The 24,141-nt window shown below is 45.7% G+C and overlaps 1 protein-coding gene across 6 annotated transcripts in view; it reads right to left on the reverse strand.

Annotated features, from left to right (window-relative positions):
* Positions 1 to 2,319: 2,319 nt before the first annotated feature.
* The window catches only part of LARGE2 (LARGE xylosyl- and glucuronyltransferase 2), a 46,658-nt gene continuing 24,836 nt past the window's right edge, over positions 2,320 to 24,141 (reverse strand). For 4 of the 6 annotated variants that reach the window (XM_073541693.1, XM_073541692.1, XM_073541697.1 and 1 more), the window contains 14 exons: positions 16,690 to 16,862; positions 15,959 to 16,155; positions 15,190 to 15,272; positions 14,793 to 14,916; positions 13,803 to 13,974; positions 13,617 to 13,721; positions 13,411 to 13,523; positions 13,207 to 13,332; positions 11,326 to 11,472; positions 10,536 to 10,690; positions 10,187 to 10,465; positions 8,852 to 8,998; positions 3,449 to 3,644; positions 2,320 to 2,979 (listed from right to left, as the gene is read on the reverse strand). In XM_073541693.1, the coding sequence (XP_073397794.1) occupies positions 2,782 to 2,979; positions 3,449 to 3,644; positions 8,852 to 8,998; positions 10,187 to 10,465; positions 10,536 to 10,690; positions 11,326 to 11,472; positions 13,207 to 13,332; positions 13,411 to 13,523; positions 13,617 to 13,721; positions 13,803 to 13,974; positions 14,793 to 14,916; positions 15,190 to 15,272; positions 15,959 to 16,155; positions 16,690 to 16,789 (2,142 nt within the window). In that variant the 5' untranslated portion in view covers positions 16,790 to 16,862 and the 3' untranslated portion in view covers positions 2,320 to 2,781. Of the gene's footprint in view, positions 2,980 to 3,222; positions 3,352 to 3,448; positions 3,645 to 8,851; positions 8,999 to 10,186; positions 10,466 to 10,535; positions 10,691 to 11,325; positions 11,473 to 13,206; positions 13,333 to 13,410; positions 13,524 to 13,616; positions 13,722 to 13,802; positions 13,975 to 14,792; positions 14,917 to 15,189; positions 15,273 to 15,958; positions 16,156 to 16,689; positions 16,863 to 24,141 lie in introns of all 6 variants that reach the window. The other 2 variants (XM_073541698.1, XM_073541699.1) reach the window with 2 other exon arrangements.

Raw genomic sequence — 24,141 nt, forward strand, 5'->3', positions numbered from 1 at the left:
CAAAATCCACTCAAAGTCCAATCAGACCTTGTACTTTGCACTGAGGAGAGGGGCTACACTGCGAAACACGTGTCTGAATTAAAAAAAAAAAAAAAAAAAAAATTGCAGGGATCATTAAAAGGTCAATATTGACATTTAGGATTACTACAACCCAGTAGGTGGCGCTAGGGTTCAAGCCTACGTTAAAAACTTTGCCTTCTTTAGCCTTTGTGTGGCACTGGCTGCAGAATGAAAGAACTGAACGTCCTATCACTGAGCTCAGGCCGATTTATCTTTCCCCTGAGCTCAGGGAAGGATTCAGCTCAACTTTCACGTGGTTGTAAATCAGAAGAGGGGGTGTGAGCGAGCCTCCTGCAGCCATCAACGCAGCACAACACAGGTTACAGACGGCAACCAAGGCAAGATTATCAAATGTCATTTTTGCATTTGGGTTTCATTAAAGGGAATCTGTCACCTACCCTTTGGCGGGCGATGAAAACTAGGTCGGTCCGGTCCGATGGGCGGTGTTCCCGATGTGTGCCGCCTCCCCATCCTTGCCCGCCGTCCGCAGGTTATTGCTGAATTGGAGTATGTGTATGTCATTTTTTGCGCGTGCGCTAAGCATTTATAGCTAGCGCACGCGCAGTATGCTTTGCCCAACTGCGGGAAAAGCCGGACTGTGCATGCGCCGGTTAACTAAGCCCCGGAAGTATTTTGCTGTGTTCCGGGGCTTAGTTAACCGGCGCATGCGCAGTCCGGCTTTGCCCCCAGTTGGGCAAAGCATACTGCGCGTGCGCTAGCTATGAATGCTTAGCGCACGCGCAAAAAATGGTGTACACCTACTCCAATTCAGCAATAACCTGCAGACGGCGGGCAAGGATGGGGAGCCGGCGCCCATCGGACCGGACCGACCTCTTTTTCATCGCCCGCCAAAGGGTAGGTGACAGATTCCCTTTAACTACAAATTCAGGCATTCATGACCAAAAAAGTATCCAACAATTTATCTTAAATGTAACGGGTTTTTTGGAATAAAGAAATCCGTATCCCCATCATAATCAAAAAGAGAGGTAAGCGGGTGCTTTACAAGCACATAATACCAAAAGAAGGATAAGGAATATCCACAAAACACCACTCAAGAAAAAGAATAGCGATATCATAAAATAATCAATTTTTATTAACAAAAATATACATGATTAAAACCATGACTCACAGATAAACATGTTACATGTGAAGAGGAATTCAAAAATAGTGGGAATACTCAAGTCAACATAGGAGGTGAAGCGGAAAGGAATCAGGCTGCAGATAATGGTAGTGATAGTATAAATACCTCCATATGGCCACGGGTCTAAAGATTATTAAGCAAGTGCACACAGTACCAACCCATATTAAACAGACCACATGGGAACAAATAATGTGGGTTGGTACTGTGTGCACTTGCTTATTATTCCTTAGACCCGTGGCCATATGGAGGTATTTATACTATCACTACCATTATCTGCAGCCTTATTCCTTTCCGCTTCACCTCCTATGTTGACTTGAGTATTCCCTCTATTTTTGGATTCCTCTTCACATCTATCATGTTTATCTGTGAGTCATGTATATTTTGTTATCATAAAATAATTTTTACTATTACTATTTTTTTTTTTTGTGTTTTGTGGATATTCATTATCCTTCTTTTGGCGTTAAATGTAGGCATTTAATGTTATTCTTTTAGTGATATAATGAAAAATTGCAATTACAAAATACCTGCCAGTTCAAGCAACTTGACAAGTAATGCTACATTCCCACAATCAGTTTTTTACACTGCATAATTTCCAAAAAAATGCATGTTACCTATTTACTTATTGCAACATGAAAACCTCATTGTTGGAACTTAGACTAAATTGCAATTTAAAGGTTCTCTCCATTTGTGAATGCAGGAAATGTGAATACTGTTTATTGTTGCCATAGTTACCGATCACCTCTGCAGTCTTGGAGGTGGCCTGTGTCCTAGGCAAGGAGCACAGTGCTTACAAGCTCTTTATAAGACCTGCTCTCTGAAGGTGGCAGGATCTGCCCGATTCTCTGTGCAAAGCTTTGTATTTTGCTTTAGATAGAGATCTGCAGCCCATAGCAATGTCCCTGCACATTCTGCTCTCTGCGGGAGCAGCCCATTGCTCCATGACTAGAAGGGCCCCTGCAGTGATGAGTGCACCCGGGGGCAACTAATAAGAAAACATTCAGGCTTTAAAACTAAACTGAACGTTGGAGATTTATCAAATTCCTTCAAGGATAATATGGAGAAGTGGGGCGTAGATTAGTACATTAACAGTGTGAACACTGACAAATAAGAATATGAAGTAAAGTAACAAATTGAACAGAATTTTATTGGCATGGGTTTAAAAAAAAAAAAAAAAAAAAAAAAATCAAGTATTAGCAGGAATCCTGTCCCGGCTGCACAAATCTTCTGGATATCAGTCATAAATAAATAAAATACATAATATTGGAAAAATCCAGCTGGAGCAGTGGTCAAGAGAACCCAGTGATTAGGACTACATCCCAGCATCTTCCTACCAGTGGTGAAATTCTGCTGATTGTCTTAAGATGCCTCCAAAAGGAGATTACAAAAAAAGAGTTCTGCTGATTCAGCGGGTCTGTAAAGAGGCACATTGATCCCTACGAAAATGCAGGCAACCCTCTTCAATAAGGCAGTGGAGCCCAAAGTTACAGGCACGGAGTGAATCAATACACTCAACCAAACCAGTGCAGTACTGGGCAGTGAAGCTCTGCACAGAGCGAAATCCTCCTAGGACAAGACGGGTGTCACCGGTTCCTCTCTGGTGCGATATACTTGAGAGCAGCAGAGCCGTAACGTCTGGACAAGTCCTGGTGAAATTCTTCTTTCAGCGTCTGCACACACAGGCGATAGTTTTCACTGGAGCGAAACTTGGAGATGTCAAAGCTGGGAGCGTGAGGCATGTGGATAATGAATGCATTGGGAAGCACCATCAGTTCGTAGCCCTGCGGAGAGAGGAGAGAACTTCTCAATCTGCTATATGGGTAAAGCTCATCCCCCTCCAACTAGAATCCTATAATCCTGGATTCATCAAATCGATTACGCCAGAATCATAAATTGCTTTGAAAAGTCATACATTTTTGGCATTTTCACACTGGTTTTGCTATAATGGAGGGGATGAGAAGTGTGACTTCACAGCTCCATTTAATTCATGACAAACTGGTGTATCTTTACGTCAGAAAGCTTACTCCAGTCCGTGCACACCTCTAGTCAAGTGCTCCCACGCTTAATCAGGAGTGTCTGTATCCAACGCGCACGCTCAAGACCAACGTTGTGCACAAATGTCTTGATGAATGAGGGCCTAAGACTTTGTTCCCCTTCATCCACCCAAAAAAAAAAAAAAAAAAAGACAATTTGGACTTTGGCTGTAGCCCCATGATATCTATGTACACCCCCTAGTATAAGTGTCCGTACCTTGGCATCCAGCTCCATGATATGAGACACTTTGTTCCAGCCAAAGCCCAGGAAACGCTGGTCGTATTCGGGACAGTCGCGTTGGACAACCAGGTAGGGTTCAAAGTTTGGTGCCCAATCCACACGATAGGACGTAGTCGCGGTTCTCCACTTGGCATAGTTGGTTGGCGCGTGTCCTTTCTCCCACACGTGGTATCTAAGAACAATGAATGTAACAGCAGAGAGAATGATCGCCCGAATACAGGCAAACGTCAGTCTATTCCTGGATTTTAACCCCTTAATGACCGAGCCAATTTGGTACTTAATGTTACCAGGCGTATTTTTTACAATTCTGACCACGGTTAGTTTGAGGTCATGGGAACCTCTAGAATGCTTCAACGTATCCCACTGATTCTGAGATTGTTCTTTTTTTCGTGACATATTGTACTTCATGTTAGTGGTAAAATTTCTTCGATATAACTTGTGTTTATTTGTGGAAAAAAACAGAAATTTGGCAAAAATTTTGAAAATTTTGCCATCTTAAAACTTAATTTGTGCCCTAAATCAGTGGTGTCATACAAAATAGTTAAATATTTCCCACATGTTTACTTTACATCAGCACAATTTTGGAAACATAATTTTTGTCTGTTAGGACGTTATAAGGGTTAAAAATTGACCAGCGATTTCTCATTTTTCCAACAAAATTTACAAAACCATTTTTTTTTTAGGGACCTCCTCACATTTGAAGTGAGTGGGGGGTCAAAATAACAGAAAATACCCAAAAGTGACACCATTCTAAAAACTGCACGCCTCAAGGTGTACAAAAAACCACATTCAAGAAGTTTATTAACCCTTCAAGTGCTTCACAAGAACTGAAGCAATGTGGAAGGAAAAAAAAATAATTTCACTTTTTGCACAAAAAATTTACTTTGGAACCAAACTTTTATTTTCACAAGGGTATCAGGAGAAAACGGACCGCACAGTTTGTTGTGCAACTTCCGAGTACGCCGATACCCTGTATGTGAGGGAAAGCCATTATTTGGGCGCAGAAGCAAGGGAGCACCATTCGAATGCAAAATTGGCTGGAATCGGTGGTGGCGCCATGCAGCGTTTGGAGACCCTCCGATGTACCTAAACAGTGGAAACCCCCCCCCAACCCTAACAGAAAAGTGGAAATACATTTTTTTAACTTTTTTTTTTTTTATCACCCCCTTAGCTAAAAATAGAAATCAAACACCCCCCCCTTTATTTTGATCACTATGCTAGGTTCTATCACAGTGATCAAAATGAACAGATAGGAAAAATCAATTGTTGTCTCGGCGGACACACTGCATGTTGGCCGGGACATCAGCGGTACCGTGGCGGGGTGGGATTTTTCGAGACCCGCAGCGTCTCAATTTTTCATGATCTTGGGTTGGGTGAGGGCTTATTTTTTTGCATGCCGGGCTGACATTTTTAATACCATTTTGGTGTAGATACGATCTTTTGATCGCCCATTATTGCATTTTAATGCAATATCACAGCGACCAAAAAAGTAGTTCTAGCGTTTTGACTTTTCTCGTGACATGTGCCTGCAATAGCAGAGAGCGGAATTGTGATCTGCCTGCGGCCATTAACTAGTTAAATGCCGCTGTCAAACTCTTGACAGCGGCATTTTAACAAGCACTGGGTACGCGCTCACCGGTGACCCCCCCCCCGTCACGTGATCGGGGGTTATCTGTTCGTCAGCATGACAACCAGAAATCTCCTTGAGACCTCTGGTTGTTCATGCCAGATTGCTGTGAGCCGACACCCTGTGGTCGGCGCTCATAGCAATGCAGTAAATCTGCTACATACAGGTGATCTGACCACAGCCTGTATGTAGCAGAGCCGATCGGGCTATGGCAGCTTCTAGCCTCCCATGGAGTCTATTGAAGCAGGCCAAAAGTTTATACAATTTTCTTTTTTTTTTCTTAACATATGAAAAAAAAAATAAACAAGTTCAAATCACCCCCCATTCAAAACAAAGAAAAATCAAAACAGACATACTTGGTATCGCCACTAAACGGCTAGCGAGAAAAAAAAAAACAACTTTTTTTGGTCGCCACGACATTGCATTAAAATGCAATAATGGACGATCAAAGGAACTTAGCTGCACAAAAGTTGTATCATTAAAAACGTCAGCTTGGCACGCAAAAAATAAGCCCGCACCCAACCCGAGATCACGAAAACTGAGACGCTACGGGTTTGGGAAAATGGCACAATTTTTATTTTTTTTTAACAAAGTTTGGAATTTTTTTTCACCACTTAGGCCTGGTTTCACATTTCCGGCTTTTAAGGTCGGTCCAAATCCGCCAGGTGGTTAAAAAACGGATCCGTTTCCGTCATGGCCCAAACTGATGCCACTGGATCCGTTTCCTATACGGATCTGCTGCAGCTGGCAAGAGTGTGAAATTTAAAGAGCGAGAGAGAGATTCTCCTGAGCAGGCGCAGTGAGAAAAAGCGGAATGTCAGTTTTTAGCGGATCCATCAAAAAACGGATGCAACGGACGATCATCTGTCAAAATCCGCCGCTAATGTAAGTCTATGGGGGAAAAAAGGGCCGGATCTGTTTTTTATTCAAAGTGCCGGATTTTGACTGACGTCAAAAAACTGAAGTGTAAAACAGGCCTAAGATTAAAAAAAAAAAAAAGAACCTACACTTGTAATGACCTGGAGAATCATAATGGCAGGTCAGGTTTAGCAATTAGTGAACCTAATAAAGTGAAACAAAAAACAAGTGTGGGATTGACTTTTTTTTGCAATTTCACCGCACTTGGAATTTTTTTCCCGTTGTCCAGTACATGACATGGTAAAACCAATGGTGTCGTTCAAAAGTGCAATTCGTCCCGCAAAAAATAAGCCCTGACATGGCCATAGTGACGGAAAAATAAAATTAGGGCTCTGGGAAGAAGGGCACGAAAACCGAAAAAAAGCTCCGGGGGTTAATGGGTTAAAGGCGTATCGGTGGACGTTAAGGGGGTTAAAAAAAAAAAACTAAAATGAACTTGGATACAAAGTAGTGTGAATGTAAGCTCACTGACCACTGAACAGAAAAACCCAAAGACAGACATAATAAGTAAAGACCCTGCAGTAAACAAACAGCAGTAGTGCATGAAAATAATATACCGTACTTGATCAACATAGTTGATGAAAAAAAAAATGCAAAAGCCATCCCACCACTTCACGGTGACCGTAGATGGGACAGTCCTAACTCTAATATTAAAACCTTACCGTTTGTAAAGTGACATGCATGTGGATATGGGCTGAGAAGTACTGGACACACAGTCATGGGAGACCACATCAATATAACGTCCAGCTCAAAGGAACGGCGGCCGCACCTTTATATGCACGTGGTGCAAACAGACCGCATCCCCAGTTCATTTCTTCAGTGTTTTTTCAGTCTGTTTGCACCATGTGCATATAAAGGTGCGGCCGCCGTTCCTTTGAGCTGGACGTTATATTGATGTGGTCTCCCATAGCTGTGTTTCTCCTGGCTGGGCTCAGTTCTTCCCATCCCTTATCCACATGTATGTCACTGTACATACAGTAAGGTTTTAATATTAGTCTTAATTAGGGTCACCGTGGAGTGGTGGGATGGCTCTTGCATTTTTTTTTATTCACAATTATGTAAACTAAGTACGGAATATTATTTTCATGCACTATTGCTGTTTATTTACTGCAGGGTATTTACTGTGCAATAATCACAACAGATTGCAGTTTTTCAGCGCATACACCTGATAAACAATAAATAAACACTTTCACACTGGAACATTACCAGCAGGTGGCAGCACCACAGTCATGGATCATATACAAGGCCCCACAATGTCTGGGCTGCCACCAAATGATTAATAAAGTAACACTGTACATGTATTACATCACATATCCCAAATAACATGCTGTATTATACCCCAGAGCTGCACTCACTATTCTGCTGGTGCAGTCACTGTGTACATACATTACTGATCCTGAGTTACATCCTGCATTATACCCCAGAGCTGCACTCACTATTCTGCTGGTGCAGTCACTGTGTACATACATTACTGATCCTGAGTTACATCCTGCATTATACCCCAGAGCTGCACTCACTATTCTGCTGGTGCAGTCACTGTGTACGTACATTACATTACTGATCCTGAGTTACATCCTGTATTATACTCCAGAGCTGCACTCACTATTCTGGTTCAGCGACTGTGTAAATACCTTACAGATCCTGAGTTACATCCTGTATTATACTCCAGAGCTGCACTCACTATTCTGCTGGTGCAGTCACTGTGTACATACATTACTGATCCTGAGTTACATCCTGTATTATACCCCAGAGCTGCACTCACTATTCTGCTGGTGCAGTCACTGTGTACATACATTACTGATCCTGAGTTACATCCTGTATTATACTCCAGAGCTGCACTCAGGCTCTATAATGTATTTACACAGTCGCTGAACCAGCAGAATAGTGAGTTACATCCTGTATTATACTCCAGAGCTGCACTCACTATTCTGCTGGTGCAGTCACTGTGTATATACACATTACATTACTGATCCTGAGTTACATCCTGTATTATACTCCAGAGCTGCACTCACTATTCTGGTTCAGCGACTGTGTAAATACCTTACAGATCCTGAGTTACATCCTGTATTATACTCCAGAGCTGCACTCACTATTCTGCTGGTGCAGTCACTGTGTACATACATTACTGATCCTGAGTTACATCCTGTATTATACCCCAGAGCTGCACTCACTATTCTGCTGGTGCAGTCACTGTGTACATACATTACTGATCCTGAGTTACATCCTGTATTATACCCCAGAGCTGCACTCAGGCTCTATAATGTATTTACACAGTCGCTGAACCAGCAGAATAGTGAGTTACATCCTGTATTATACTCCAGAGCTGCACTCACTATTCTGCTGGTGCAGTCACTGTGTATATACACATTACATTACTGATCCTGAGTTACATCCTGTATTATACTCCAGAGCTGCACTCACTATTCTGCTGGTGCAGTCACTGTGTACATACATTACAAGATGTAACTCAGGATCAGTAATGTAATGTATGTACACAGTGACTGCACCAGCAGAATAGTGAGTGCAGCTCTGGAGTATAATACAGGATGTAACTCAGGATCAGTAATGTAATGTGTATATACACAGTGACTGCACCAGCAGAATAGTGAGTGCAGCTCTGGAGTATAATACAGGATGTAACTCACTATTCTGCTGGTTCAGCGACTGTGTAAATACATTATAGAGCCTGAGTGCAGCTCTGGAGTATAATACAAGATGTAACTCAGGATCAGTAATGTATTATACTCCAGAGCTGCGCTCACTATTTTGCAGGTTGTTCTTGGAAATTACATAGGCTTGTGATCATAAACCCCCAACAACTGAGCTCCGCTTACCGGAAGGTGTAGAGCGCACCCATATCCAGCATGGAGAGCAGCTCCGCTTTGGATTTAGGGAAGGACAGACGGTAACGGAGAGTTTCAAACGCTGGGACTATGAGAGCTTTCTGAGTGTTGACCATATCTTCCTGAATTATGGATTTCCTAAGAACAAGTAGAAAAATATTGCTGTGAAGACAGAAGACAATGCATCGGTCAGCGCCTATGTGTTGCCATGCCATGTAGATGGATGCGTTCTGTGCAGCGCCCTCTAGAGGAAGGTCTTGTACTGGTACTGTGGGCAAATGAATGTGGATCGGTCGATTTTAGCTGCAACTTGTATCCACACGTTTATAACTGCAGAGAAACCTGCGGATGCACAACGCCTGTTCTATGCACTAGGAAGATTTTTCGCTGACGTTTGGGGGAATATATAAATATTAGGGAAATGTTCTTTTTTTTTTTTGCTATGATTTTCTTTGTACTGTTCATTTTTCCCACTAAACTCCTGTAATCCTCCAGGGTTTTCTGGTCGTGTGTTTGTGTGTATTTCATACCGGGGGGGTGGTTTTTGGACGCTGCAGGTTTATCTGTGGTCAGTTCCCCCCCCCCCCATTAATAATAGAAGTCACAGACGAAGCCGATTTAGATCTGCAATGCCCAGCAGGCATCCAACCACCGTGTGGGTCCAATACAAGGCATCGGCTTTGCCGCTTCTATCCTCAATGCTGCAAAATAGAAGACAGAAACGCCAATAAACCACGTCTGCCTTCTCATTAGGTTCCTCGCATGACACGGATACTTACAGATTGTCAGAGCACTAAAATCAGCGGGTGGTCAGGAAAGGCTAAAAGCGGTTGTACCATTAGGACTCGCCAATATTAAGCTGTATGGGAGACTTGATGGGCGAGCCCCTAATGAGCAGCAGATCTCACTTTGGAGGATTAAAGACATGAACAGCCACTCATTTGAGACATTCGACTTGCTGAGAATTCCTCCAGCATAAAGCGAGGATCTCAGGAGCCGAACTCATAGCAGTCATGTGATTGTTGCGTGTCACTCATATTTAAAGAGGTTGTCTACAATGGGATCACTCCTTTAAAATATTAGAAAATTATTTGATAAGACATGTATGACATCACATGAATGGGTAAGCGCAAAATGTGTTTTCTTTGGGGGTCTCGTCACTGAGGTCACAAAAACACCCTAGAGATATGGCAGATGTGAAAACGCCTGTGCTTGCGCCCTTGGCTGCGTCTGTAGCCTCAAAACGATAAATGGGGGCAGTAGCGGGGCCACATTGTAGGGGTGATGGTGGTCAGACGCCCGCGATCACATTCATCCGTTACTAACCTCAGGCTTTCATACAGTCCATACATGGGCAGGAAGTCAATGTCGGACAAGAACACGTATGGAGTCTGTGCGTTCCTCAGGGCCACATTTCGGAGGAGGTTCACGGGGTAGAGCTGCCCTTCCTTGTAGACTACGTGGTAGCCAATATTGGTCCGAGATTGCAAAACCTCAGAGGCTTGAGCGTAACGCAAGAACTGCTGAGCTTCTGCGTCCGACAGGTAAAGCGCCAGGCTGACCGGACCTTCCCAATGTCTGCAAATCAACTCCAGCATCTGCAGCCTGGAAAATACCAACACTTAGGGCTCCTCCTGCACCACCAGGTCTGGGCAGCGCAGGGACCCACACTCACCGGTCCATAGACAGCTGGGCCACCAGTGTCACATCCGTGGGGTCCTCTGGCAAGGTTTGGTGTGGGAGAAAGGAGAGGTGAACGCGGTGGGATGCAAGTCGCTCCCTGCGGAAATCATAGCAAATGTCTTCCTCGTCCAGCTGATCCAAGGCCTCCTGTGAGCAATGTAAAAAACGATGATAGCAGAGCAGGTGACGGATGTAGCAGAGCCGAGTGTGTCATTAGGCACAACTCATTCTAAGCAAGATGAGGCCCATAACAAAGGGCAATACTTTGTATAAGAGAAAAATTCTCCAATTTTCCACTATACTTTTATATGAATTCCTCAGGATTTTTAAAATTTCTGCTTGCTGTCATTAAATAAGAAACCTTCTTTGTTCGCTCCCACTGGCAATGATCACAACAGGGTGCGGCTCGTAGAATTTATCAGTCCCCCCTCGGTGCCATCGTCACATGAGCAGGTGAGCAATGAAGGTTCACACTGGATGACAGCAAGCAGAGATCTTGATCATCATGAGTGATTGATACAGAAAGTGGAAGAAAATTATATTGTTTCTCAAAGTTTGTTGAGCTGGATGTATACATCATAGTATTCACTGTGACCTGATACAAGTGCACAGGAAAGTGAGGGGACACCCCCCCCCCCCCCCCCCCCGATCGTGGCCCAAATATCAAGTTCCCTGTAATGTTCCCGTGGTGCACAATCCAAACTGATCTGTTCACGGCCTCCATGAGAAGTTATGAGGGGCAAGTGATCAGAGAGCGGGACCACCGCCATGGCGCTCCTCACCTCCTGCTCTTTGTCGCTGGGGCAGCCAATCAGCTCTCTGCGCAGGAGGCTCCCGTCGTACTCCAGGAACGTGAGATACAGAGTCCGGAACAATTCCACATGTTTGTTCTTGACGCGGAGTTTATGAGGGGAATTCCAGTGAATCACCTGCAGGCAGGAGCGAGATGTCACGTGCACAACCACGGCCAATGTAGCCCCCAATCTCCGGCACACGCATACGATTACTCAAGCACTCAACGTTAACAGAAGAAAAAAAAAAAAAAAAAAAAACAGACTTCTGTACAAAATTCCTTTAATTTGACACTTGATAATCGAGAAAACTGCTACCCCTTGTGGGGGCCATTAGCTGACTTACAGAGACTTCTAGACTGGCAATGCTCCCCGGGAAAAACTATGCAAATTATTTCCCCTCCTGGACGAAGAAAGCTGGATAGCGCCACCTACAGGAGTCAGATGCCTCGTAAACCAACGTCTGGGCCTTTAATGAACTGTGTATCATGTCCAGGAATATTTGCACAAACCAGAGTCACCTCTGAAATGAAGAGACCTTTGTTTCGGGGTTCGTGCCCCTCATCAGTTCAGACTAGGGTTGGATTGGAAGGTTATAGGGGACACTCGTCATGGGGAGACAAAGCTCCCTGGGGGAAAAAAAAAAAAAAAGTATGTAAATGAGCTCTCCCCCAGGTGTAAGACAGCGGCTCTAGAGCCCCCACAGAGGTGTACTATCCTTTTAAATCACAGCTCCCACTTCTCAGACTTATTCATTGTTTTGAAGGGCCGGCTCTATGTGGATACAGTCCGGTGGCCTTGGGAACCCAGGGACTCTTCTCTCCAGCACAAACTCTGCTTTATCACGGGTGTGAAATAATCGCTTCCTACAGCCGCACGTCTGGGGATTACAGACGCTTTTTATAAAATCAGACTTTACTAAAGAAAGAATAATCTGAATTTGCTCCAGATAATCCTATAACGAGGAGGTGCCATTTTAATTTAAGCCTCGTGTATTAATCCGTTTTCAGTATCTCTGCTTGTTGTCACATAGTCCTGGTCATGTGCCGGATACAAAGTACAGACTGTAACGAGCCGTACCCCTGTCCCCAACACATGGACCAGGCCAGGGGATAAGCATGGCGGGGTCCTACTCAGTGACAGCAAGCAGAGATCCTGAAAAACATGAAGAACTAATACAGAAAGTAATCCAAAAAATAAGAGGCACACTCCGTTTACCGTATCATGAAAAACCTTAGTCCTTTATTTTAGAAAAGTATACATGGACAAGGTTTTTTGAGGGCAGGACAAGTGTAGGCATGCAGACAGACAGGACTACGGCCGTTTCGCGCTTAACACGCTTCCATGGGTCCAAAATGTAATGTAAAAATTCTCTCCGTAAACATGAAAAAAAATTGTGGGATGTTTTTATTTTTTGGGTCAATCATACTTGCCCACTCTTCAGGAACATCTGAGGGTCTCCTGGAGAACTCTGAGACTTCTTGAAGATTTCTAGTGACGTCTAGGTGATTCAGTGATGGCGGCTGGGGCCAATGTCTGCCTCTTGTGCATGCGTGCGGCAAGATTTACCCGCTACTGTGCCACCAGTGGCCATTAACTACAAATGGTGTCATGACAGCGAGCAGAGAAGGGGTGAGGAGACTGCCCGTGGCATCACCCCCCCCCCCTCTGGTCATTTCCAAAAAGTAGGAACAATCCCTCAGGATTATCTGACCTGTGTGAACTTGGCCTAAACTGCACATTTGGAGAATGGGGGGGGGGGGGCTGAAGTCATATCTGCATAAACATGGTGGCAAAAGCCACCACAAGGGGGAGCCTGCCTCACACAGATTCTAATGTTATGGGGGGGACATCAGGCTGCGGGGGTGTCACCTTCAGATCAGCCAGCTCACTGTAGCATTGCTCGGAGCGTGTGTGGTCCGATAGCTGCACGTTCCAGTAACAGGGGAGCTCGTAGACCAGGGACGGGGCGCTCTTTATAACAGCATTGAATATATCCTAAATAGGAAGAGACAAATATCACCATCTATTCGTATAAGATGCATGCTGTCCTGCACACCCCCCACAGGGTCTCACCTGGTCCGCAAGGGAAGTGCTCAGCATACTCATTAGTTCCCTCTCTGCAGTCAGACGCCATGTCTCCTCCCAGCCAATCTGACGCAGCTTGTCCAGAAGGAGCAAGATGACCCCTGGAGGGAAGAAGGTCACCAATCAGGAACCATAGTGGATGATGTGGATGTAGTTGCTCACCTAGCGTCTCTGTTCAGCCAGGATTTGGCTACCTGTATTGAATCCGCGTCCTAATGCCGGCCAAGGCTTATGGTTCTTCCACAGGTTGCCCAGGTACCAGTCGCTTTGATTCTCCACCAGGCCCAGAACCTGCTCGCCTGAAACGAGAACAGGTGTAATGTCCGCTAGGAAGATGGACGCTCATGTAAACGCAGCGCGGCGGACCCGGCCCAGGTTACCTGTGAACTTCCTGAATATAGCCCAGAGCTCCGCTATGTCCGTGGCAAATGTAATGTCGGTGTCCAGGACTATGACCTTTGACAGGTCGGAGGGCAGCGCCTTGGTCAGTGTGAGCTTCATCAGGCCATAAATTCCAGAGTAATGTTTGTTCGGGATCCATGAAACTTCAGGCTGTGGAAAGAAAGCCACAATGTGAGACCAAATCACCAGGAAGACGGACCTGAAATACCATAATGGACACTATGTGAAGAAGGTGGTGAGGAATATTAGAGTAATGCTAGATTGTAGGAATTTATATTTTAGGCATCCACTTATGATACAATTGCAGTCAACGTATCTCATCCAGAGGAAGAAGCAGTTTCTCCGGTCCGACCCGAGGTGGCTCTACAGACAGACAGTGTATGTTCTCGCTGAGGAGAGCCATTCTGCTTTTCCCCAGATGGCATTTCTCTAAAGACCACCCCATCCCCCTATGAAACTCCTTAGGCCTGTTTCACACTTCCGTTTTTTCAAATCCGTCAAAATCCGTTGTTTTCCGTAAAAAAACGGATCCGCCATTTTTTGCAGGATCCGTTTTTTTTGTCCCATAGACTTCCATTACAGTTACCGCGGATCCGTCAAAAAAACGGATCCGTTTTTAAAAAAACGGATCCGTTTGCATCAGTTTCCGTCAAAAAAATGGAAACGGATCCGTTTGGCGGACACAAAAACGGAAGTGTGAAACAGGCCTTAGATGCCACAATTCTCTCTGACAGGGGCATCTGAGCAGTTAAACGTCCAGGATCAGAGTAAGGCCACGTTCACACATTCAGTAATTTTCATCAGTATTTGTAGCCAAAAACCAGGAGAGGAACAATCAGGAAAAGTCTAATAGAAAGATTTCCTCCTGCTCTGTGTCTTGGAAACGCTCCTGGTTGTGGCATAAAACACTGATGTGTGAATACAGACTGACTCCGATCCCGGCCGCTGCCGACAGCACAGTCACTTACCTTCAGTTCGCTGGCGTTATAGAAGCTGATCCGCAAGGACGGAACCATCCAGGTTTTGAATAAATTGCCTAAAATGCGTTGGGCGACAAAATCTGTGATCAAATGAAAATGAAGCGGGTTTCGCCTGTAGGAAAAAAAAAAATAAAAAGTATCTCAGGTGAGAAGGTAAAAGCCACAAACTATTAGCCACAAGGACGTTATTAGTAAGATGGAGAAACAAGTGTGAAGAGGAGACAAATCCGTACAATTGTGGCAGCAGTGACCCAGAGTGCTGGAATTAGAGATTTTTGAGTTCTGAAACCCATAAAATAATGAAAGACCACCAAATCCAGACCCTCCGCCTCCCAGGGCTCATACACCGACCGCACCTTTATTACTACACAAATGTGAAACCTACCTGTGAAACAGAATTGACTTCACCAAGGTCACAACGTCTCGGCTACTGTTATGTCCGGCACAAACAATGGCCACGTGAATGAGCTACGAGAAAGTCACAGAGACAGGAGGAACTAATGAGGGTGTCGGTGCAGATAGATAATGCCCACCACAGTCCAGTAGAGCGATCACCACAGAGTGCTGGGCATCAGCAGGAGGTGTATGATCTATTTTAAAGGGGTCGTCCAGGACTGTTATATTGAGAACTAATAGATGATGAATACCAGATGGGTAAGGGTCCGACGCTCTGCCCCTCCACCGCTCAGCAGTGATCAGCTCCCGCAGCTGTGGGGTCTATGTTGGATGCAGAGCTCCATACACTGTGTAGTGGCCATTCTTGGTACTGCAGCTCAGCTCCTATTAAAGTGAATGTGATCTGAACCGCAGTACTAAGAAAGGCCACTACATGGTGTATGGATCTGTGGTGACTCGGCTTCATATATGGTGACATCCGGCCCCGGCAGAAGTTGTAAACAGCTGATCAGTAAGTGTGCCGTACTCCCACTTACTATATACATGAGGCCCTTATTACAGTACAACTCCCAGCATGACGGGGAGTTGTAGTGCTGCAGGTTGCCGATCTCTGTGCCATATAAAAAAAAAAAACCCGTCCGATAAATACCATCCCGTCCTGACGAGCCTCCTCACTCAGGAATGTGTCAATATTTTTGCCTGGATGGTGAGATATGCGGCAGACAGATAAGCGGCCGGCGGTGGCACAGGTCACTCACCTCACATTTCTCAGTCAGACTCCTCTGGGAACAGCGACTACTGTTGTCTCCCGCCAGGTCCTCGCTCCGGAGTTCTCCCAGCTGAAGCCGCAGTCTCCGATTCTCCTCCTCCGCTTCCAGCAATTTCATCTCCAGATCTTGCATGGAAGGTGCTCGGGGTGGAAGCTGTGGCGTTAAGACCCCCGGAAATGGTCCATCTAAAGGAAGGAGCAGGAAATATGGCAGATCTGTGATATAAGTATACACGTCTGATGGGCGATTCATGGTGGAGCGCGGCCGAGCGCGAGAAAAACATGGAAAATCATCCCTGCTAAGAAGAAAGGATCAGCCATATTGGTACCGATCCTTGTTTCTCCCAACATCTGGGATCTGTGGAAAATCGGGAGACGACCAGGTACAGTAGGCAGAAGGACGAGGAAAGGAATGAAGAAAAGAAGATAAAAGGAAAAGAAACACATCCTGCGTCCTCCACACTGATGGACAGTAAGGAAGGGTGGATAGATAATAAACAGATAAATAATAAATGGATAATAGATGATAGACTGAGCCCTCGCGGGCAGGGTCCTCTCCTCCTGTACAGTCGTGACTTGTATTGCTTAAGATTATTGTACTTTTTTTTTTTTTTTTATTATGTACACCCCTCATCACATGTAAAGTGCCATGGAATAAATGGCGCTATAATAATAAATATATACATAATAAGATAGATAATACATAGATGTAACACTCACATCCCGCGTCGCCCACAGACAGGTACAACCAGGTGACGACGGACAGCAGGCACAGGGCAGCGCCCAGCAGTTTGGCTTTACTGCGACATGGGCACAACATGATTCCCAGCAGACAGGACTTCGGAGCCGTCAGGTGGGGAAATCCAAAATCACCGCTGGCAACATCCTAGAATCTGCAAATAAGAAAAGAAGTGTCCGGATCACGTTACTATGAGAGCTAATTATGAACGACCCCCTGGACCCGAGCAAACAGAGCAGACCCGCAGGGGTTAAACATTAAACCAGGAATCGCGCAATGGGGTGTAAAGAAAACGGCAGAATGTGATCATCCATAACTGTGCGACGTACTGAGCGGACACTGCGCCGCCACCGTCTATGGAGTGTGAGCAATCTTCTCCAGTCACAACCAAAGCAGCTGTCAAAGTTCTCCTGATTGCAGCAACACGCCTTTACAGGACGGTTCAACCACATACCGGTCACCGAGCTCCTGTTATTTTAAGCTTTGGGTGTGACTGGAGGAGAAGGCATTGATGTATTCACAGACGCTCAGCATTTTACTGTGGGAAGATGGAGGCGTCCGCTAATAACACATGACTGACCTCCGACCTGGCCGGGGAGATCTCATTATCGGCCTGAACGCCCCATACAAGGGGAGCTGTGACCATCGCTCTTATGGATTAGGATCAAAGCCGTCCCAAAAAATAACTGAAGATTTAGTGATTATCTGCACCGATGACTCCAATCCCAAAATTCCCAGACATTTGTGTGTTGGGAAAAGGGAGACAGAAAACGAAGCGAATGGGCCCAAAGTGTGAGGAATGAACCCGGCGATGTCCGGCGGCTGCATGGAGAGTGGATGGTGCATAACTGAGCTCATTCCAGTGGATTCTGGTGCAAACGAACAAAACAAACACAAATTAACAGGAAACTCCAGGAAGGAAAATGAGGAAATCCTTCCCGCTCCCCAACGGGTCACTTTGATTTGCTGCTGGAATTTTTCATTTCGCCATCATCGACCAGAACGACCAAGAAACTTTACGCCAAAAGAGCTGAACCTAAATGTCACTGTGCATTATAAGAGGCGGCAGATGAAGCAGAGCCGAGCTCGTCGGATGTAGCAGAGCACTACACAGAATGCACATTGCCTGCTGTCTGAGCCAATTACAGCCATGCATAATAGGGGACATTCTCTAGATTCTTTGCAGGACAAATAACTCCTTTCAGGCGCCTGCTCCAGCTCCCGGGAGGGAGACATTGCTGGAAATCACCTTTGTAAAGCTGCCAGCAAGTGTGGCAGGACCTGTACACATCTGGGCACAGACAGCTCCCTCTAGTGGCAGCTGCAGGCAGCCAGGATTTCATCATTTCACTCTTAAGCTCTTTGGAGAAGGGTCAGACCGGCACTTCTTATCAGGACCCTCGATCCAGCAATGGTTGAATAAATCTTTATAATAGCCCGACCCCTTTAATAGCGGATACAGCTTGTAAATTTATTATGTCGGCTCTGCTATATCCGTCTCATCCAACAAAAAGGTAACATCCGAGGTGAAGATGATGGCGTCCACCTGGCGCGGCTCCCGGACTTGAACTTGATCAGCCATTATTTGCTGATGATAATCCTTTTCCTGCGTTCACTTCCTTCACCTTTGTTTTGTTCACTCTGAAGTCTCAGCAGCCGGTTCCTGAAAAGAGCTGGGTGATCAAGCGATCACTGGATCTGATGACGGTGGGCACGAGTCCCAGTAATAAGTTGGGGGGGGGGGGGGTGAATAATTCTGCATTGGGTTGCTTTCCATTTTCAGAAACTCGACTTCACATTTCTGAGGATCAGAAGGAAAAAAAAAAAATGAGGTGTCGTGACCCCGACTTCAAGAAACGACGACACCTGGGATAAAGCTTCCTGGTGAAATCTTCGCTTTGTACAGAAACTATAAAAAAAGATGAAAAGTTTCATCCCATAAACTTGAGTCGCGGAATTGAGGGATTCTCAGTAATTCACTTCCCAACAAGCGATATAGGAGACGTGTCGGCGGAGGATCATCACTTACTCCATGGTCTGATCTTCCAATGTCCGGATTTATACACGGCACCATGGAAGATCATGCACACAGCATAGCCGAGACTGATGTCCCTTTAAAAGAGGTGTCCGCCAGAGTGTACGGTAAACAAGCAGCCACTTACGCTGTGGCTTCATCCTCCTAATCTGCAGGCAGATCACCATCGGCATTTTTGCTTTACATGTAAAGACAAGACATTAATGTCTACCCCCCCCCCCGATCTCCCATTCCACCTGGGAGGCCCTGAGACATGTGGGAAACTTCCCTGGAGTCACGTCTGAATGACAGCAAGTCATCAATGACACCAAGTCATCCATTTTTTTTTTTTGTGCAGAATCTGGCAAACCTTTTGATTTGCTGTTATTTCTGAGTTGCAGTACCGTTTTTCACCACTGGACAGTGAATGCTTTTCATAGACTCTAAGGCAACAGCGCCCCCAGTGTAAATCCACATTTCTCAGGGAAAGTGGTTTTTTTTTAGCTTCACCCAAGTCTCTCTCTATATACAGATAACTGGGTATACAGCTAAACATTAACTATAATAAAACACGCATAAGGCACATGTACAGAAGCCCTGCCTCGGATATAAGTGCTGCCCCTAATAGTCAATGTATTTTGTGCGTGTAGGATATAACGGGGTCTGCACCCTGTCCCTGCAGCCCATTCTTTGCATATATTGAGGTTTTTCAGCTTTTGATCATTTTTGACTCTTTAGGTAAAATCAATATTCACAGAGCGGTTATCCTGCAGCTTCATGTCCAGGAGACGACACTTCATTCCCCCCAATGGGCATAAACGGCCTCTCTGGAGACATCAGCCGTCCAGCCACAGAGCAGACCCCCGTTAGGTTCGGCTATTTCTGCACATTGTGACTTTGGCAATGAGATAAGCGACAACCAAACCCACAACCATCAGACGTCTGCGCACGGCGCCATCGAGCGCTCAGACCCCAAGGCACAAACTTTCCAACCTCACCAGATTACACAAGTAAAATGTCTCTGGCCCACAGCAATAATAAGGCAATAGCGCCATAAAAGGGAAATTATAGGTGCGGATTGCCGTGTCGGAGGTGAAGCAGCTAAGAGTCGTCTCCGAGGATTCTGCTCCCACTAAGTACATTAAGAAAGTTCTGTGAACTTTACAAATTCCTGAAACGCTTCACCCGCCTGGCACAGATCTCCACGCACCTATGACGCCGCCGCTCTCCTCACAGGGCCGTGTTTACCAACCTATAATCCAGGAACCAGAAAGCTCCGGTTATGGACTCATTATAGTCCCATCAGATCAGCCGGGGGGGGGGGGAGCAGAGGTTCTCCTGTATTACAGAGCGGACCCTCGTGCTGCGCTCACATCTGCACTGTGGATTCTGTGTGATTGACGCCATTGACGCCATTAAGACCCACCCCACCGACCTATAAATGAAGTCCGGGGTCTTCATCGGGGGCCTGTTCATAGGATGAAAACTACAAAATCAGGGGTAGAAGTAACAAAACCAACAATGCAGAAGAGAACACAACCCAAATATACACATTTATTTTCATATACTATAGGGAGAAACACATTAGGACCCACGTTAACCACTGAAGTCAGTCTTTTCCCTCCAGCCCCATCACCCCCAGGTGTACAACATCCGGCCACATTAACCCTGGTATATAATATCCGGCCCCACTGACCCCAATGTATAAATTCTGGTCCCATTACCCCCGGTGTATAACATCTGGTCCCATTACCCCCGGTGCATAACATCCGGCCACATTAACCCAGGTATATAATCTCTGGCCCCACTAACCCCAGTGTATAACATCCAGTCTCATTACCCCCGGTGTATAACATCCAGCCCCTCTCTCCCGGTATATAACATTCAGGCCCAATTGCCCCTAGTATATAACCTCAGGCCCCCACATGCCACCTTTACTACCGTGTGGCAGAGCGGCCGGTGGTGCAGAGCTCTCCTAAATTAGCACGTTCCTTTAATAGAAGCCACCAGGGTAAAAGTCCCTTCTTGACATTTCTTCCTCCCGGATCTCCCGCCCCCCCCCCCCCCCCCCCATCACCTGTGAGTGATATTACTGAAAAGTGGAAGGAACCACGAAGTGGAGACCCCGTAACGTTACAGAGTGGGGAGGCCAAGAGTAGAGGAGCAGAGAGCAGAAAGGTCACCACTGCTCTCCTGACCCCATAACTGCAGAGTCCAGACCTCTTCTGGTATTAGCACAAACACTGCGCCCCCCGCCAGGAGCTTCATGGCCGAGCAGCTGCATGCAGCCGTACTTCACCAAGCACAATGCCGAGCGTCGGATGGAGTGGTGTAAAGCCGCCACCAGTGGACTCTGGAGGAGACGTGTTCTGTGCAGTGACGGATCGCAATTCTCTTTCTGCAACTGATGGAGGAGTCTGGATTTGGTGATTCCAGGAGGACGTTACCCCCTGACTGCATTGTGCCCCCTTGTACAGATGGTGGAGGGGTATAATAAGGGGCAGACACACTGGATGTGCACCCGGCGCAGCTGCACCGGTGCCCGGAGGTGGAAGTGGGCCCCTGCATGAAGACTAACACTTAGGGTAATCTGGCCTGTTTATCCGACCCCAAGGCTCCAGGGGCCCCTGGCCAGATTGACTACATGTGCGGCGGGCAGGGAATGATCCCTGGCAGTGGAGCAAAGCTGCAGGGATCTGTCTTGTGCTCCTGCCCGCGCTTCCTGTCTGACACAGTCACACGGCTCGATGACGTCATCATTCTGCTCGCTTCTGTGTCAGAGAGAGGAAGCTTTCGGCGACGAAGATGCTGCAGCCGCAAGGAACGTACGGAGAGGTGAGTGGTGCTGTGTGTGTGAGTGTGTGCGCACGCTGCGGCTGACAGGAGGCGTGCAGAGAGGCGAGTGGTGCTCTGTGTGTGTAGATGGTGGAGAGGGCACTGATGGGGGTGTTGGGGGAGAAAGCAATGATGGGGTAGTGGAAAGGGCAATGATGGGGGTGGTCGGGTAGAAGACAATGATGGATGTGGGGGGATTGGGATGGTAGTAAGGGGGACTTATAATGGACTTATGAACATGAGGAAGGGAGGAGGACATTAGATATGTATGTGAAATGAACTGGGTGGTGGAGGAGGGTGCAAAGCCGCGGACAGTGTCCTCCCCATCTCACAATTCAGTGTGATGCTATCGGGGACTTAAAATGTAATGGGGAGAAGAAGCGATAAGATGCATAGGACCCTTTATAATGAACTGAAAGGTGGGAGGAGACGCTGTCGGGGACCTGTGATGAATTTGGACGTGGTGGAGAATGCTCAGTACCTGATGGCGTCTTCTGCCACCCCCAAATTCATTATGATGCTATCAAGGACTTATACTAAATAGAGGGACACAGGACAGAGACTAAGACTATGTGCACACGTTCAGGATTTGCAGGAGAAAATTCTGCTGCATGTCCTAATGTGTTGGCAGGAAGGACGCCGCGTAAAACATTTATTTTCTTCCACATTTTTGCCATGATTTTGTTATGTATTTTCCCCCCCATTAGTACGGGAGAAATATGCTGCAAGAATTGACATTATGCAGATTTTAATCTGCTGCAAATCTGCAAGGAAAAAATAAGCAGCATGTGCAGAAGACTTCAGGGATCTCATTCACTTTTCCTGTACTGTAAAACCTTGCATATTTTCCGTGCGCTCATAGCCTTACAGGTAATTGGGGGGAGTCACAGACTGAATAGTTTATATTATTGGAAGTCAGGGATTATAGTTAGTGGGGGACACAGTGCTGCTTATCACTTTATATTTATATTAGTGCGTGGCTAATAGTATATTAATGGTGGGGAACATACCTGTATTCAGGGGAAAAACATATAGTGCCTTGCGAAAGTATTCGGCCCCCTGGAACTTTTTCAACCTTTTCCTACATATCATGCTTCTAACAAAGATTCCAAATGTAAATTTTTGATGAAGAATCAACAAGTGGGACTCAATTGTGAAGATGAACAAAATTTATTGGTTATTTTAAATTTTTGTGGAAGGCAAAAGCTGAAATGTGGGGCGTGCAATATTATTCGGCCGCTTTACTTTCAGTGCAGCAAACTCACTCCAGAAGTTCATTGTGGATCTCTGAATGATCCAATGTTGTCCTAAATGACTAATGATGATAAATATATCCACCTGTGTGTAATCAAGTCTCCGTATAAATGCACCTGCTCTGTGATAGTCTCAGGGTTCTGTTTGAAGCACAGAGAGAGCATCATGAAGACCAAGGAACACAACAGGCAGGTCCGTGATACTGTTGTGGAGAAGTTTAAAGCCGGATTTGGATACAAAATGATTTTCAAAACATTAAACATCCCAAAGAGCACTGAGCAAGCGATCATACTGAAATGGAAGGAGTATCATACCTGCAAATCTACCAAGACCCGGCCATCCCTCTAAACTTTCATCTCAAACAAGGAGACGACTGATCAGAGATGCAGCCAAGAGGCCCATGATCACTCTGGATGAACTGCAGAGATCTACAGCTGAGGTGGGACAGTCAATCAAGAACCAGTCGTACACTGCACAAATCTGGCCTTTATCGAAGATTGGCAAGAAGAAAGCCATTTCTCAAAGATATTCATAAAAAGTGTCGTTTAAAGTTTGCACAAGCCACCTGGGAGACACACCAAACATGTGGAAGAAGGTGCTCTGGTCAGATGAAACCAAAATCGAACTTTCTGGCAACAATGCCAAACGATATGTTTGGCGTAAAGGCAACACAGCTCATCATCCTGAACTCACCATCCCCACTGTCAAACATGGTGGTGGCAGCATCATGGTTTGGGCCTGCTTTTCTTCGACAGGGAAGATAGTTAAAATTGATGGGAAGATGGATGGAGCCAAATACAGGAGCATTCGTGAAGAAAACCTGTTGGAGTCTGCAAAAGACCTGAGACTGGGACGGAGATTTGTCTTCCAACAAGACAATGATCCCAGACATAAAGCAAAATCTACAATGGAATGGTTCACAAATAAACGTATCCAGGTGTTAGAATGGCCAAGTCACAGTCCAGACCTGAATCCAATCGAGAATCTGTGGAAAGAGCTGAAAACTGCTGTTCACAAACGACCTCCATCAAACCTCACTGAGTTCGAGCTGTTTGCCAAGGAGGAACGGGCGAGAATTTCAGTCTCTCGATGTACAAAACTGATAGAGACATACCCCAAGAGACTGCAGCTGTAATCGCAGCAAAAGGAGGCGCAACAAAGTATTAAGGTACAGGGGCCGAATAATATTGCACGTCCCACCTTTCCAGTTTTTGAATTTCCACAAAAATTTAAAATAACCAATAAATTTCGTTCAACTTCACAATTGTGTCCCACTTGTTGTTGATTCTTCACCAAAAATTTACATTTGGTATCTTTATGTTTGAAGCAT

The sequence above is a fragment of the Dendrobates tinctorius genome, unplaced genomic scaffold (assembly GCF_039654945.1).
Source record: "Dendrobates tinctorius isolate UK_male_01 unplaced genomic scaffold, ASM3965494v1 ptg000124l, whole genome shotgun sequence".
Taxonomy (NCBI): domain Eukaryota; kingdom Metazoa; phylum Chordata; class Amphibia; order Anura; family Dendrobatidae; genus Dendrobates; species Dendrobates tinctorius.